The following is a 16807-nucleotide window of genomic DNA, read 5'->3' on the forward strand; positions in this document are numbered from 1 at the left end:
TTAGATCTAACAATGAATGTATGACTGGGGTACATTCATTTATAAATTGAAATTTATAAATTTATAAATTGATATCTTGGTAAACTACATAATACCTGAGGGATTAATTGAACAAAGGACTACATACACTCTTTATTCTTCTAGAAGATTAGATATCTCTCAGATAGGATATTGCTTTATGAAGTTTGCTGATATTCAAGGGATATTTATGTATATGCAAATAGATGATAAATATGCTACAAATAAAATGCATATCCCTTTGTGCTATGTCTGAAGTAGGATTTTGGATTTAAGATTTTGGATTTTAGCTACTTTGTCCTTTTGGGAACCTGTCTCCTTAAGTAGACTCGCCCTTAGCTTTTATGTTTGGCAAGAAGATTTTAGTGCACAAAGAAGCTTAAAAGAGGCAGAAAAAGAAAGTCATGTGTGGGACTGAACTCTCTTGAAAGAGATCCAAGTTTTCCACTTTGAAGAGCAGATGTTCAAATGCCCCGAAGGCAGAGGGTGGAGACAGAAAATGAGGTGTGAGAAAATATGTGAGTCAGGAGGAAAGCATGTTTTTCCAAGGGGAGGGGAGGGACCCAGCTTCTCAGCCCCCAGCTCCACTAACTCCAAGCACAGGGCCCCTCTCCACCGGAGGTCAGCGGGCCTGGGTGCGGTTGAGGGATGCTGCGTAGGCCAAGCAACGCCTGGGGCTGCTCCTCCTGTGCCCTGCCCTGGTACCCTGCCCCCCCCTTCTTTCACCAGCTCTGTCTAGGACATCAAGGGCACAGTGCCTTCCACACTGAGAACAAGCAACTTTCCTGGAGGGCTATTACTGTACCTCAGGGGCTGAGCGAGGGCTTTATTAAGAATTGTGATGGATTAGAATTTCTCTCAAGGAGTTAGAATTTCCATGAAGAAGGAGGGAGGCTGAAGCGAAAGACAGGTCAGAGAAAGTGTCCTGGTAAAAGACAACTGGAAGCCATCTTTCTGGTGCCCCCTGGTGGCCTTGTACAGCTGAAATCCCGCTCGCTGGATGTTCTGGACACATTCAGCTTGCATGTATGGAGCCAAAGCCATGTGACCCAATACTGAGAGGGAGCACAGCTTCTTCCCCTGAAAAGAGTTGATTTTGAGACATGAATATGAAGAAAACTCCAAATTTTACAATTCCATGCTTCAAATTTCTACATTGCATGTGTGTGCATGGTGATTAGATATTGTCCTCTGGGGAAAAAACAGATTTATTTTTTAACATTTAGTATACATATTCTTACTAGGCCAGGTGGTGCTGGGTACAGTTTCTTATAGTGAAGCTCTCCAAAAGGCAGGTAGAGGGATCTCTGTGTTGAGGACAAGACGCCACTCCTGCATTGTCCCAGGCTCTGATACAAGAAATTTAACATTTCGGTTTTACCAGTATGCTCACGATCTCTAGAAGTGGGCTTAAAGTTTATGGGATCTTATGCACCTTTTATAGGAAGGAAAACGCGGAGAAAAAAGGGCACAGGAGGATCAACTGTGGAAGGTGTCCCCCCGCCATTCAAGAAAAGTCCCTGCATGCAAATTCGATTCACAGTAAGTTGAGGGGCCTGGGGAGGTGGGGGCTCCGTCCTCAAGGTCCCCCTCCATGGGTCTGCTCCCTGCCGGCAGACCACCGGCCACACCAAGCAGCTTTACCCAGATGTGGGGGTTGCAGATTGTATGTTTTTGGCACTATGTAAAAAATTAATAATGGAATAGATTCAAATGGATCAAATGTGGTCAGACAGGGTGAGAGCGCCTCCTGTGTCTGTGCGGGAGTCCCAGGACTCCATGCACTCAGTTGTGAGGTGGCCTTAGCTCTGGGTGTCATCCTTCCAGCATGACCCAGAATCCCCGCCTGCTGAGCTTCCTGGCCATGGGAGACTTGCTGCCGACTTGTCCATACACATTTCACAGAAGCAAAGAAAGAGAGCTGGGAGACCGGGACAGCACGCAGGGCATGGAATTCAATGATATTTTTAGTCAGAGGAGCCTTCCTCCAAAGGTAGTTTAAGCAGAAAAACATCCCCAGGCAGAACCACCCTGCCTGAGGAAGAGGTGAGGCCGAGGCCTGCCTGTTCAGGCAGCTCCCAGCCTGAGGGTCCCCACCCCAGCCCGGTCTTCCCTGTTATACACGACAACCCCGGGGCCAGAGAGCTAACGAGGCTTGTTTACGCTCATAAGAGTGATTGGCCAAGAGCCCTTCCTTCGACTTGGTGTTCTTTCTGCTCTGTCATGTGTAGTTACTACTTCTTCTCAGTAGATGATTCATTTTCAATTTCTTTTTTTAAAAGATTTATTTATTTGAGAGAGTTACAGGTAGCGAAAGAGCACGAGCAGGGGAAGGGGTAGAAGGAGAAGCAGGGAGCTGAGCTTGCAGGGAGTCTGACACAGGCTCCATCCCAGGGCCCTGGGATCATGACCTGATCATGACCTGAGCCAAAGGCAGATGCTTAACCGACTGAGCCACTCAGGCACCCCAATGATTCCTTTCCTAATAGTCATAGTAATGTTTCATTGATTGAACACCTACCAGCTGCTATACCAGGACAGGTTTTCCAAGTGTGGTCAGAAGGCCCAGAAGGTCTCAGCGGGGCTGTGAGGCCCTCTCTTTCCTAGCTACATCCCCGTGCAAGGCCAATACTGCAACCGATTGAATGGAGATGAAGTGGTGGGATCCAGAGCCTTCTATCATGCCAGATACTCAAGTCACTTGTCAAAACATAAAATACAGCCACTCTTTTAATTTTTAAAGATAGCTCTTTTGGGGCGCCTGGGTGGTTCAGGGGGTTAAGCTGCTGCCTTCGGCTCAGGTCATGATCTCAGGGTCCTGGGATGGAGCCCCGCATCGGGCTCTCTGCTGAGTAGGGAGCGCTGCTTCCCCTGCCTCCCCACCCCCCTGCCCACCGCCTGCCTCTCTGTCTGCCTCTCTGCATACTTGTGATCTCTGTCACATAAAAAAATAAAATCTTAAAAAATAAATAAATAAAAATAAAAATAGCTCTTTTGCATTAAGAACCCATTATTTGGGGGCACCTGGATGACTCAGTGCGTTGAGCGTTGGTTTCCGCTCAGGTCATGATCTCAGGATCCTGGGATGAAGCCCTGTATTGCGCCCTGGGCTCGGTGCAGAGTCTGCTTGTCCCTCTCCCTCATCTTCTGCCCCTCACCTCCATGAGCACATGTGTACGCTCTCTCTCTTAAATGAATGAATAAAGCTTTTAAAAATTAAAAAAAAAAGTTATTTTGTCAGCATGAAATGGTTTACTGTTGGTTGTAAATGATGAACTAAATCAAATATTTTTAAATGTTTCAGTTTAAAATTCTACTTGAAAACCAAAAAGCCTTAGATATCTCTGTACCAGTCCATCTTCAACCAACTGAATGCCATATAACAGCTCTTCTCCAATGCAGGATGAGATTTTTCACCACAGGTCAAAAAATGGCATATATTATGATATATGATAGATAAAAACTGTAATAAGCAAAAGCTCTTTAGGGTTCTTAATTTTAAGAGTGTAAAAGCGTTCTGATGTAAAATATTTGAGAACTGTTGACATGGTGCATAACATTTAGCAATCCTTACATCCCTGTAAGTAGGAATTATCTTTATTTTACAGATAAGGAAATGGAAGCTCTGAGAAATTTAGTAACTTGCCAATCAAAGAGCTGGTATATTTCTACAGCTGTGTAGTGAAGTATCTCGAAACTTAATGGTTCAAAATAACAAATAAATTCAAACATTTTCAGAATTCCTATGGGTCAGGAACTTGGGAGCAGCTTAGCTAAGTGATTTAGGCTCAAGTTCTCTGATGAGGCTATAGTCAGATGTTGGCCAGTATCGCCATCATCTGAGGGCCTGACTGGGACTGGAGAACCTGCCTCTAAGATGGTTCACTCACATGGCCATTGGAGGAGGTCTTAGTTCCTCACCATGTGTACCTCTCTAGTAGGCCCACATTGAATGTCACTATGACATCACAGCCAAGAGATCCAAGAGAAAGACCAAAATGGAAGCTTTGGTGTCTTTTATGACCTAGTTTTGGAAGCTATACATCAACATTGTCCTTTTATTTGTGAGAAGCAAGTCCTAAATCCAGCTCACACTCAAGGAGTGAAGAATTAAGCTCTGCCTTCGGAAGAACATATTGAAGAATTTGTGGAAAAATTTTTAACCATCACGGCTAACTAATGGCAGACCCGGACTTCAAACTCAGGTCTATCTGAACCTCATGCCTTTCCACTATACAACCTTCTCAGGGTATGCCCTCAATCCTCTATTGCAATTTCTTTGAGTTATGGATTGAAGAAATTCAATGACTATTTTTTTTTTTAGGATTTTATCTATCTATCTATTTATTTATTTATTTATTTATTTGAGAGAGAGAGAGAGGATATGCACAAGTGGGGGTAGAGAGGAGCAGAGGGGAAGGAGAGAATCTCCAGCAGACTCCACACTGAGCATGGAGCCCGACTCAGAGGGCTTGATCTCATGACCCTGAGATCACAATCTCAGCCAAAACCAAGAGTCAGATGCTTCACCAACTGAGCCACCCAGGCGCCCCTCAGTGGCTACTGACTGAGATATGGAAAAGAATAAACATCTCTAGAACTCATTCCATTGTGACTTATTCTTTGAAAGATAATGTTACAAATGAGCATAATTACCAGAGCAGTGAGGCAGGTAGCATTGGCAGAGACTTTGTCCCCTGGTCTCATCCCTCCTGGACCTGAGATGTTGCTTGGACACCCAAGCCTGATGTGCTCATCCGTCTGGCCCAGGCTCTTACACTCTAGCCTTACCTGGAGTCCTCCATGGTCCACAGCCTGTGGGGTTCTAGACCTGCGTTAGATATACACGCTCTCAACTGCTAGCCTCTGTGGCATGGATAAAGACAGAGCTATAATTCAGTTGCCCATATCGGCATATGGATTTGATGAAAAGATAAACCATCTTTCCAAATGTCTGGGTGACAAAACACAAGCTCTTGGCCACAACAGGGTCTGAGAAAAGAATGTGGGTGTATCAGGGCAAATCTGGAAAAATATCCATCTTGCATTGTTTTTTTAAGATTTTTATTTATTTGACAGAGATCACAAGCAGGCAGAGAGGCAGGCAGAGAGAGAGGAGGAAGCAGGCTCCCTGCTGAGCAGGGAACTCGATGCGGGGCTCGATCCCAGGACCCTGGGATCATGACCTAAGCCGAAGGCAGAGGTTTTAACAACTGAGCCACCCAGGCACCCCTCCATCTTGCATTTGTAGTTGATTCTGTGGGCCACATTTTCACAGACCCATCAATTCCACAGACCTTCACTAAGCACCCCCATGTGCAAGGAAAATTTTAAGATTTTCATATCAAATCTGCTCCTTATCAAAACATCTCTCAGTTGTCATAAGGGGATTCCAAACATCATCCCAAGGCTGGCAGCTCCCCTTGGGAACACAACTGGGGAAGTGGAACACTCTGGCACCAACTACATACCTGGCGAGGTTCAAGCTCTACTCTCCACACCACATTTTATCACTCTGATGAAAAAACTCACACTTTCTTTTTGTAACTTGGGCTTTTTCAGGTTCTGATGCAGGCCCCAACTGCTCTTCTCTTTCTGGGACTGGACTGCAAAGTAATCAGTGTGAGATCTGTGGCACTAAGAGTCATAATTCCAGAAGAGTCTGTGGCAAAAAGCCACTTGAAGGTGAGTGTGACAAAGGGGCCTTGCAAGGAAGGCGTTAAGTGGGCACGGCTGTTGTTTGCCAGCAATGAGTTGTATTTTTCATCTTTTCTTTTTAGAATTTCATTACAAATACAACATGCCAGGACAGAATTACTTAAATCCTAATGAAAGTAGTGCCTTTGTCAAGCTCTGCTTTTTAAACGAAAATAAAAATTCTTCACCTTGTAAGTACATCTGCTGCACGATCTCATCTTTGTAAGCAGGGTGGTCTCCCAGGCATGGGGGACCTGTATCATACCGACCACTGCTCCCCTTTGGGGTGGGGGATGCCCTGCCCTTTCCAGTCTGCTCCTTGGTTCTCTAGTACTCACCTGAGGCTCCTGCATCCTGGATGGCTAGAGGCTGGGCCAGGGCTGGGAGACAGAAAATCCTGGCAATAATGGCAATAATGGACCTTGAAACTTATTATGTGCTAACTCAGTGTGAGTAGGTAACAAATGGTAAATATTTACTATACAAATGACCAACCAAAAGGTCGCCACTAGTATTGCTATTATTCAGGAGTGGTGAAAGCTTTAAATATGTCCCTACTAAAAGTTGGCATGTTAAAAAAAAACAAAACACTATTTTTACACTCCTTAAACATCATTTTGCTAATTTCAATGCAAAATTTTGCTGTCACTGGAAAAAATTAAAAGCCCACAAACATTTATTTATAAAGATGAATAAGACACAGCTCCTCCCTCCCCAAGGAGTTCTATGAAAGGAACTCATCCCTCAAAAAGTAAAGTTCATGGCAAAATGTGGTGCTAGAATTGTAAAGTCAGAGTGTGCTAAGGGAACAAAAGGGAAGGAAGGAACTACTCCATGTTTTGCTTCTGAATGGCAGCCGTATCAGGTTCTTTAACATCCTCTCCTTGTGGGAAACCTCCAGCTCTTTCTCTCCTTATCTGTGGACAGGGCATCAGGGAGAATGTTTCTTATCTTTCACAATTGCCAATTTCCAAGATGAAAGAATGCCATTTATCAGATTGAACTCAGCTGTGTGCCTCCTATGTCCCCAGATGCCAAATCCTTCAAGTGGATGTGTTCTGTCAAGATGACAGCCACCAAAACTCTGCAGAAGTAACAGAGCAGATTTTTTACTATCTCCTTGGCCTTTGGGTTTATAGCCCATGAGACTTGTCATTCCGATACATGAGGGAATGAGGGGTCAACTGAGTCACTGGAAGTGTGACTTCGAGCCACATTAGTAACTGTACAGTGGCCGAGAGGGTGGAAGTCTTGGAGAGGTATTGCTCAACATTGAAAAGAACCTTCCAGAAATTGGAATGGAGTGGGCTTTTGTGGGAGGTCGTGAGCCCCATCTGCAGAGATGTCTCTACAGATCCCATCCGGAGACAATGTACTTTGTCAGGATGTACAAATCTGTAGGCCAGACTAGAACTGGAGCAGATGACCCTATGGTCCCTCCCCAACTTTGAGTTTCTATGTTTCAAATAAAATCCAAAATTGTATTTGGAGACTAGCAAAGGATTAAGACTAAACTCATTAGTATCTCTGCTCATCACAACTTAGGTTTGGGTGGTCAACATGTCTAATTTGGACCTTCTGGCTTCTGCTCTGCCTTCCATGTCTGAGGGACAATGTCTCCCAGTTCCCTTATCAAATGGGACCCTCCTGAGGGGGAGTGAAGCCTAGCTATAAGAGACTGGTGAATAAGACAGGAGACCTGGGAAGGAGAACCAGCAACAGAGAAGGCAGACTTATTGGCCACTACTCTTCTTTCTTCCTTTCCCTGGCATTCTTGTCTTCCATGGTGCCTTTCCTACATTTATCTTTTTTGTTTAGTCTATTTTCTGGAATTATCTTAGTAACATAATTTAGTTTCTGACTCCTAGAAACCTTGCTCCTGTGTTTGGAGAAGACCTCAATCCCCGTCAAGGGGATAATCCCTCCACTTGTCAGATGAAGTAGTTGAGTCCACAGAAACTGGATGGCATGCTCAGGTGTCACACAGCTAGCTCCCAGCAAACCTAAACCTAGACTCCTGGTCTCATGGCTACTGATAAAACCCCTGTTAAAGGTTGATTTTCTTAAGATAAATGAGTTAAATTTCTTTTCCTGAATTCAGAATACCTGATAGAAAGTTCTTTGTTTTCTATGTTCCCCAATTTTCTTCTTAAAATTTCATGAAATATTTCACACAGAAAAGTCTGGGATCATTTTTTAAAAAGATTTTATTTATTTATTTACTTGACAGAGAGAGATCACAAGTAGGCAGAAAGGCAGGCAGAGAGAGAGGAGGAAGCAGGCTCCCTGCGGGCAGAGAGCCTGGTATGGGGCTCAATCCTACATGCCTGGGATCATGACCTGAACCGAAGGCAGAGGCTTTAACCCACTGAGCCACCCAGGTGCCCCTGGGGATCATTTCTGATGCTCTGAATTTAATCATAGCTAACTAACATCTTTCAGCTCGTTCAAAGCCAGAATGGATCTGTTCCCAGACATTGAATCCAAAATCCTCTCATGATGAACATGAGCCCATACCAGGAAAGTAAGTATTATTTTATTATTAATAATAACAAATATGACTACCCACTAGTTGGGTACATACAATGTGCTTAGTGCATGAAATTACTGGCCCAAGATCACCTAGATCATAAGTAGTTGAGCCAAGATTCAAATGAAAGTATGGCTAATACTTCAAACATACATGTATTCATTCAACAAGTATTTGAGTGTTAACATCAAGGTCCTGTGCCAGGTTCTTAGGACACAGTGAAAAATTAAACTACTGTCCCTGACCTCATGGAAGTTACTTTCCTGGTAGAAGAGCCAGTCTTTGTAAGTGCCAAAAAGAGGGTGTACCGAGTACCATTACCTAATTTGGGGGTCAGGGAAGCTGACCACCAAAGGATAAGTATGAATCAATTAGCAAGGGGGTGTAAAGGTAAGAGTGAAGCCATTCCAGTTTAAGAGAGCTTGCTGGAGTGGGAAGGCCCCCTGGCAAATTCCAGACCAGTGCAGTGGTTGTGTCTGTGGGGCATGATGGGGCTGGTGAGGGGAAGCTGGTGGGATGGGCAGGGCAAGACCATGCAAGGGCTTGTAAGTTACAGGAAGGATTTCAGACTTTTGAGTATAATAAGCCAATGAAGTTTTTAACCAAGGCGTTTTTAAAGTTTCCTAGTATTTTTAAAAGATCATTCTAACTACTAAATGAGCAGGAATGGAGTAGAGGAGTCAAGGATTGGAGCACAGAGGCCAAGTAAGAGGCTGGTGCAATAGTCCAAGTGAGATGATAGTAGCTTGTTCAAGAGTGGTAGAGAAGGAGAGAGAGAGGTCTAGTATCCAAGAGCTATTTAGGAGGCAGAATCAATAATAGTGTAGCAGAGTGGTTAATAGTTCAGGCTCTGTGCTCATTCACTAAGTCTGAACTCAGTAGCTACTATCATAATGCAGTGTAGTGTTTAAGAATGTGGCTCTGGTGACATCTTGGTTTGCATCTTCGTTCTGTGTCCTTGAGCTGGTTGCCTGACCTCTGACTGCCTGCCTTTCCTCACTATATTTCCCCAGTATTCCCCAAATGGGAATCATAATAGTGCCAAACTCATTGAGGATTGGGTCAATACATATAAGGCACCTGGAAAAGTACCTGGCATTCAGCAAGTGATGGCTGTTATTGTTGATCATGGTGACCGATTGGATGTGGGGAGACAGAGGACTCTGAAGCCCACACCCTTCCCGTTGCACCACATTGCCTTGCCCTGCCTGGAGTCTTTCATTAGCTAGGGGCTCCTGATGCTGATATTCTCTGATGCTCTCAACTGGATGGTAGATTCAATGTGTTAAACTAACCTGTAGAACCAAGTCATGTGAATGTGGCAGGGGAGAGGAATGAAGGGGGGCTTCGGGTCATAGCATTCAGAGCCACTTTCTGGAGATGACTGCCGCAAGTGTTTTATATACCAGCGAAGTACTGCTTAACAGAAGGAATCTCAAGCCAGGGGGAATGTGAGGATGAATCCATGGCCCATTTGTCAACATGCAAGGTCTTATGGCATCTCTTAGTATGGTTGTGCAAAGCATAACATCAGGCAGTGCCCTTCGCATACACTGTAAATGAAACCTCCCAGAGCTATGCAGTGCACAACTGGAACAACTGTTACATGGTGACAGTGGCCCCCATTATTCACCCAGCCCATCAAGAGACAGAGTGATACTTCTAGTTTAGTAGTCCAGGGGAGCCTGTTTAAAGAGGTGCTGCTTTTATCTTTCTACTGCTGCTGCCTCCTTGCTCTAAGCTCACTGGTGCTAGATGAACTCAACTCAAAGTGCCTTCAATTGGCAGATTTGTGTGCATTTGTTTTATAAATATGCAGGGTAGAAGGCAGCCTCGAAAAATAATGAAAACTGAATAAAAGTCGGAGTTTTGCCTCTTTCTGTGCCAATTGAAGACAGATTCTGGGAGAAAACACCCTTCACGGTCATGGAACAAATCATTTCTGTGGTCAGCCACAACAGGACTATGGGAGCTACAAAAGGCAGATACTGCACAAACTCCTCACCCCCAACACACACACAGTCATTCCTGAACCACTACAGAGCTAGAGGGAGAGGGGAGCTTTATACAATTATGCTTTTGCCTTCCAGAAACAATCTTAAGGTTTTCATGACCTATAATTCAGACCTTGCTACACCCTCACCCCATTTCCACTCCTGCAGGATTTTGGGAAGCAAGTCCTTAACCAACTTTGGCAGTATTGAAGAAACAGAATCTGAGGTGAGGAGCTTCAGGAAAAAAACCATTCTAGAATCCTTACAGCTTGTAAGTATGGTCTTGACCACAAAACTGATGGCTTTTAAATTATTACATTATGGGGGGACCAGAAAACGCTCCACTAAAATCAACTTGTGCTCAGCACTAACATAAAGACACACAGCATGAGCAGCTACATGGTTGTATTATTCCTAAATTGGTTCCAAGGGAAATTTCCTGGAGAAAGTGTTTTGTGGGTGGTGCCTCAGCTGCAGGATCCCTTGGGCCGGGAGTGCAGGCAGCAGCTTGTTTCCAGCCGCTCACAAGTCTGTTCCAGTGACAGTGGGGTTAGAGCTGCCTGCAGTTCCCTATTTTCCAGTCAAATCCCAGGCCATTTCAAACGCTTTCAACACAAGCACTAGTCTCCGTGGGTGCCCTCTCAGGGGTTATGACCCTTCCGTCTCCTTTGACGACCTCCAAGAGCTTGCCTTCTTTCTCACAGATCTCTTCCTCTGTGGCTGGGCGCGACCCAGCAGGTTGCTGATCTCACCCTCTGAGTCACATTCATTGGTCACGTGTTGGGTGGTTTTTTTTTTTTTTCTCTGTCCCTTTCCCTAAAAAATATATTCCATCTCAGACCAGTTACCTAGGAAACCAACCGTCAAAAACAGGAATAGACTGGGTGGGAAAAGAATACTCCAAAAATTCCACCTTGTAATGTTTAATAATGAGATAACCCAATTAACAGAAACAGTAACTTTAAATAAAATGTGTGGATTTTTCCTCTGTAGATTTTAAACTTGTCTTTGGATCACGCCCTAAGGACAGCAACCATTTTGAAAGAAACCACTGATCGAATGATTAGAACTATTGCAGAAGATCTTGCCAAAGTAAAGAGATGGAGGAATCAACTGAAATACTAGTTCAACCCAAGGCAACCGAGGACTTAAAAAAAAAAAAAAAAAAAAAAGAAATGCAAAGAAAACTTGATCTTCCTCCCCAAAGTATCTTCTTATACCATTTAGGAAGGTGACTTTCTAGAGAAAACAGCAAAACCATGGGGGGAGAGGGGTGGCGCACAAAGTGCTTAAAAGGAAAAAAACAACGGACCCTGATTCTTAAAATTGAATCAACAAGTATTTATTTTAAAATAAATCTATTATTCCTAATTCCTAATAAAAAAAAATCAAAGCAATAAACTAGGGGCACCTGGCTGACTCCATGGGAAGAGCATGCGACTCCTGATCTCAGGCTCAAGGGTTTGAGCCCCACCTTGGGTGTAGAGATTATTAAAAAAAAAAAAAAAAAAAGGATAGAACCAAAATATACTTTTGCCTATTAGTATGGCAAAAACTAAAGTTTAGAAAAGCCAGTGTCAGCGAGGTTGGGGGTGACAGATGCTTTTGTACCCTGGGGATGGAAGTGTAAATTGGTGTAACCTGGGGGGAAGGCAACTTGGTATCAAATCCTACAAATGTATAAAAGCACTTACCTTTTGAGCAGCAACCCCACTATTAGAAATTACTTCCTAGAGAACTCACATAATAGGTCATGGTATTACGCAGGGGTAGCCACTGGAGCACGGAGGGGAAGAGTCCCCATATGGAACTCATCTAATACCCCCTGTGGAGATTCATAAATAACAGTCATGCAGTTAGTGCTCTGTAGCTGCGGAAAAAAATGAGGCAGATTATCTTGCAAGATAGTGAAAGAAAGCAAGAACGACCAATAATACATGCAGTGTGCCCTCATTCGTGTATGTTTTTCAAAGGGCATACATATTTTCTGGGAAAATACACAAAACTATTCAGTGGACCTCTAGGAAATGGAACCTGGGTGTCATTCAGGGAAGGAAGAATCTTTACTTTTACTTTCTGTACAGTATGAAATTCTTATGTTTATACTGTGAACTATGTGAAGATCTCCTGAATCAGATGCAAAAATGTTAGTCCTAGATTAATGAATTTGGGACAAAAGTGAAGACAATTCTCTAAAACTATGGACCAGTGATTAACTAAATGTATATAGCGTTTTGTGTAGACCGTCAGAACAAGACATTTTTTTTGTTTTAAAAAAATTTTTTATGGGGTTCCTGGGTGGCTCAGCGGGTTAAAGCATCTGCCTTCGGCTTAGGTCATGATCCTGGGGTCCTGGGATGGAGCCCCACATCAGGCTCTCTGCTTCACAGGGAGCCTGCTTCCTCCTCTCTCTCTCTGCCTGCCTCTCTGCCTACTTGTGATCTCTGTCAAATAAATAAATAAATAAAATCTTTTAAAAAATTTATTATTATTTATTTATGTATTTATTTTGCTTCTTTAAGACTGGTTTATAACCTTTCATGACAGAGCAGCCCAAGATTGGCTCTTTCCCTGCTTCCTGAGGTCTCTATTCACTCCAGTCAACAATTCCCAACCCCCAGAGCTTTAGTCAGTGGTAAGCAGAGTTGATCCACCCCCACTTTGAAGATTTTTGTGGCGAAGGCAGCTGCTATTTGTCTAGCTGGCTGAAGAATGGGCTATTTTTAACCTTAGGGCTTGGGAATTGGTTTAGAGTGCCTTAGAAGAGATAAAGCAGAGGCCAGATGGAAGATATCGCTGACTTTGTGACTGAAGGTACTTTTCAAGTCTTATTAGCATCATAACGAAGAGAGTGAGGATGGGTAGCAGCATTTTATTATTTATTTTTTAAAAAAAGATTTTATTTATTTATTTGACAGAGAGATAGGTCACAAGCAGGCAGAGAGAGAGAAAGGGAAGCAGGTTCCCTGCTGAGCAGAGAGACCAATGCGGGACTTGATCTCAGGACCCTGGGATCATGACCTGAGCTGAAAGCAGAGGCTTTAAACCCACTGAGCCACCCAGGCGCCCCAGGTAGTAGTGTTTTAAAAGAGGGAGCTTAAACTGTGCGTATACTAATAGGCTTCTAGATTTATCACTTACCTAAATTTAATCACAACTTGATAACTTGTTTTGTGTGCCAAGCATCACTATCCTGTCCCCAAGGTTAAAATTAAACTTCTCTGAAGAGTTCAAGGGTTATCGTACAAATCATTAGCTCTTAACCTTTTCTGGGTCCAACCCTCTTTGAAAAACTATTGAAAGCTATGGGCTCTCCCTTCCCCAAGCCCCCCTCTTACAGGGAAAAGGGATGTAAGAATACACACAATTTTTTTTAAAGTTCATGGTCACCTAAAGCAAATCCATGGAACCTAGGCTAGAAAGGACCACCACAAATGAATGTTCCTAAACCCTCAACTAACCTTTAAAGTAACTTAACTACTGTAATCACTTATTTAAAAATATGGCACATCTCTGCTTTATTAAACTGTATTCTAAAGGTAATTTTACATTTCCATCATGATTGAGGATTATCACTGCAACATGCTTAATCCAAGAAACAGAAACAGGGCAATGTCCTTAAGAATTTCTGGAAAAGTGCTAGGCTCTGATTTACAAAGATGACTTTATATTTACTGACCATGTAGCCTTGGCTGTTTCCTCCCTTCTTTGTGTAAATTTTAACTGCAGTAAGAGACCAGAGAAACCAGCTCATTACCCAAAAGTCATTGCATCTCTAACATGGAGTCAAGGGTTCACCATTGCTGAGAGCAGCAGGTGGCAGCTCCACTGTCCAGAGGCCTTTTTCTTCCAATGTGTAGCTGTGCTCTGTTGGCTTGATGCTGCCAGAGCAAGAAGCAGGATGAGGGGGAATGCTTTAATTCTTTAATAAAAAAAATTCTAGCCATTCAGTTTATTAAGTCAAACAAATGCAACTCATCTTTTAATCACTCCTTTCAACTGTCATCTTATGGTTAAGGATTTAAGATAGACCTAATTCATACTGAATTTGAGTATGCTTAATACACAAAATGTTGTTTTGGTAGTAGAAATTTTGCTGTGGGATGAAGACTTTGTTGTTTCTTTGATTTTAAAAGAAACCTGCGTGCAACCTGACAGAATGCACAAAGGGTTACAAACAACCTACAGCAGAACTAAGTTATAGGGGCATCACATCTTACAAAATGAACTGTCAGGGTCTAGGCCTTTGGGGCTCAAATCCAAGAATTTTTGTGTCTCTGTGAATGGTTGATATTCTTATTTTTTTGTGACTATGGCTGAACAATGTGAACCCATTTATAAATTGAGCACATTTCAACAGGAAGCAAAAGTGAGCTTCCAAGAGAGTAAATAAATGGTTTCAGTTACTTGCAACAGCGAAGTGTCTTTCAGAGGGTCTTATCAGAATCTGTAATTTCTAATTCTGGAGGTGGGAACAGTTTATACCAGGAATTTATGAAAGATGACAACTCATGTCTTCAAATTCAATAAGAGATTTAGGAAACATGATCTCTCTAATTCTAAGCTTGAAGTATATGTAAAGTGGAGGCCTCAAAGGATCTCACATCACTGTCATAGGACAAAGTATACTATCACTGAGGTGTTAACTAAATGAATGGGCCAGTGTGTGCTGCCATCACACTCTTGGCTCTATTTGCCACAGGGCATTGGATCACTGTAAATCTCTGTTCCACGTAACTGGGCAGATAGCAAGTAACCAAGATACACAAGAGCCTCATACAAAACACAGGTCCCAAACACCATCCCTTTCACCGGCAATGAACTGTTCCCAGCCATGTACGAACAAGCCTTTCCTACCCACATGCACACCCAGATTAAATTACATAACCTTTTTTGTGTCCTAGTTTTCTTGGCTTTCAAATGGAGATGATGATAACAGTGCCTAGCCTCACAAGATTAGATGAGGTAGTATAAGCACTTTGAAACAGTGCCTGGCACATATAAAGCTCTAAGGAAGCACTTGCATGTTATTATTTTGTTATCACCATCTAGTAAACTAGCAAGTTATGAAATGAATATATCAAATCAGTAACGTTCCTATATTAAAAAATGTTTGAAAATAATGTAAAAGATCCAATTCACATGGAAACACAAAAGAGAGATACTATAGCAACTGCGGTACCTATATGAAGAAAAATAAAGGTTTTCAAGGTCATAAAGATTTGTGTAAATAAAAAGACATTCTGTATTCCTGAATTTTAAGTTTCAGTATTATAGAGCTGTCAATTCTTTTTTTTTTTTTTAGAGATTTTATTTCAGAGAGAGTGAGTAAGAGCAGGGTGAGGGGCAGAGGGAGAAGCAGACTCCCCACTGAGCAAGGAGCCCAATATGGGACTCAGTCCTAGGACGCTGGGATCATGACCTGAGCCAATAGCAGATGCTTCACCGACTGAACCACCCAGGCATCCTGAGCTGTCAATTCTTTAAATTAACCTACAAATTTATTGCAAACCTAATGAAAATACCAAAATAACCTTTGGGATTAACAAAATGACACTACAGTTCATTTAGAAAAAGGTACAAGCTAGAAAATCTCTGAAAAATAACTGATTTAGGTGTGGGTGGAGTAGAGATTATATCTGTCACACATTAAAATATACCATGAATTAGGAGTATTTGGCTGATTCAGTTGGTGAAGCATGCCACTCTTGATCTTGGGGTGGGTCATGAATTCTAGCCCCATGTGTGGCATGGTGGCATGGAGCTTACTTAAATTTTTTAAAAAAGATTTTATTTACCTATTTGACAGAGAACGCAAGCAGGGGAAGTGGCATGCAGAGGGAGAGGGAGGAGCAGTCCCCGCTGAGCTGAGGCTCAATCCCAGGACCCTGGGATCATGACCTGGCCTGAAGGCAAATGAGACACTTAAAATAGATAGGCAAGAAGGCATGAACTATAGGTCAATAAAAGAAAATTCAGGGACGCCTGGGTGGCTCAGTGGGTTAAGCCGCTGCCTTAGGCTCAGGTCATGATCCCAGCGTCCTGGGATTGAGCCTCAGCTCAGCGGGGACTGCTCCTGGGATCGAGTCCCACATCGGGCTCCTTGCTTGGCAGGGAGCCTGCTTCTCCCTCTGCCTCTGTCTGCCATTCTGTTCGCCTGTGCTCGCTCTCTCTCCCTCTCTGACAAATAAATAAATAAAATATTTAAAAAAAAATAAAAGAAAATTCAGAAATAGATCAAAATACAAATATAAACTTAGTCTATTAAAAAAAGTTAGCATTTCAGAATAGACAGGGAAAGAGGGATTGCCCAATTTTCATTTAGCTCTGGTTTAAATACCTATTTAAATTATATTGATTTTTAGAATGGTTTTCACACACACAAAAAAAGCCAGAATCATTTTTTGTGACTGTCTGTAGCCATCATTTAAGTGAATTTGTAATAAATCTAGGCCAGTTTTAAGCCAAATACATGATTTGAATAACATATATAACATATGTAGTTGTTTTACTTTGTGGTAATATATATATATATTTTCCTTGATTTTATAGATCTAATATCAATATC

At 42.6% G+C, this 16807-nt stretch overlaps 2 protein-coding genes across 7 annotated transcripts in view; one reads left to right on the plus strand and one right to left on the minus strand.

Annotated features, from left to right (window-relative positions):
* AKNAD1 (AKNA domain containing 1) overlaps positions 1-11640 on the plus strand; it is a 37668-nt gene extending 26028 nt beyond the window's left edge. For 2 of the 6 annotated variants that reach the window (XM_082687584.1, XM_082687585.1), the window contains exons 10-14: positions 1463-1560; positions 5581-5703; positions 5799-5906; positions 8158-8239; positions 10336-11222. In XM_082687584.1, coding sequence (XP_082543710.1) covers positions 1463-1560; positions 5581-5703; positions 5799-5906; positions 8158-8239; positions 10336-10615 — 691 coding nt within the window. In that variant the 3' untranslated portion in view covers positions 10616-11222. The other 4 variants (XM_082687586.1, XM_082687588.1, XM_082687587.1 and 1 more) reach the window with 4 other exon arrangements.
* Positions 11641-13725: 2085 nt separating this feature from the next.
* Positions 13726-16807, minus strand: part of STXBP3 (syntaxin binding protein 3) — a 61708-nt gene continuing 58626 nt past the window's right edge. The window contains exon 20 of the mRNA XM_082687591.1: positions 13726-14120. The gene's annotated coding sequence lies outside the window, so the exon portion shown is untranslated. The remainder of the gene's footprint in view (positions 14121-16807) is intronic.

Source organism: Mustela nivalis, assembly GCF_964662115.1.
Source record: "Mustela nivalis genome assembly, chromosome: 10".
Lineage (NCBI taxonomy): Eukaryota > Metazoa > Chordata > Mammalia > Carnivora > Mustelidae > Mustela > Mustela nivalis.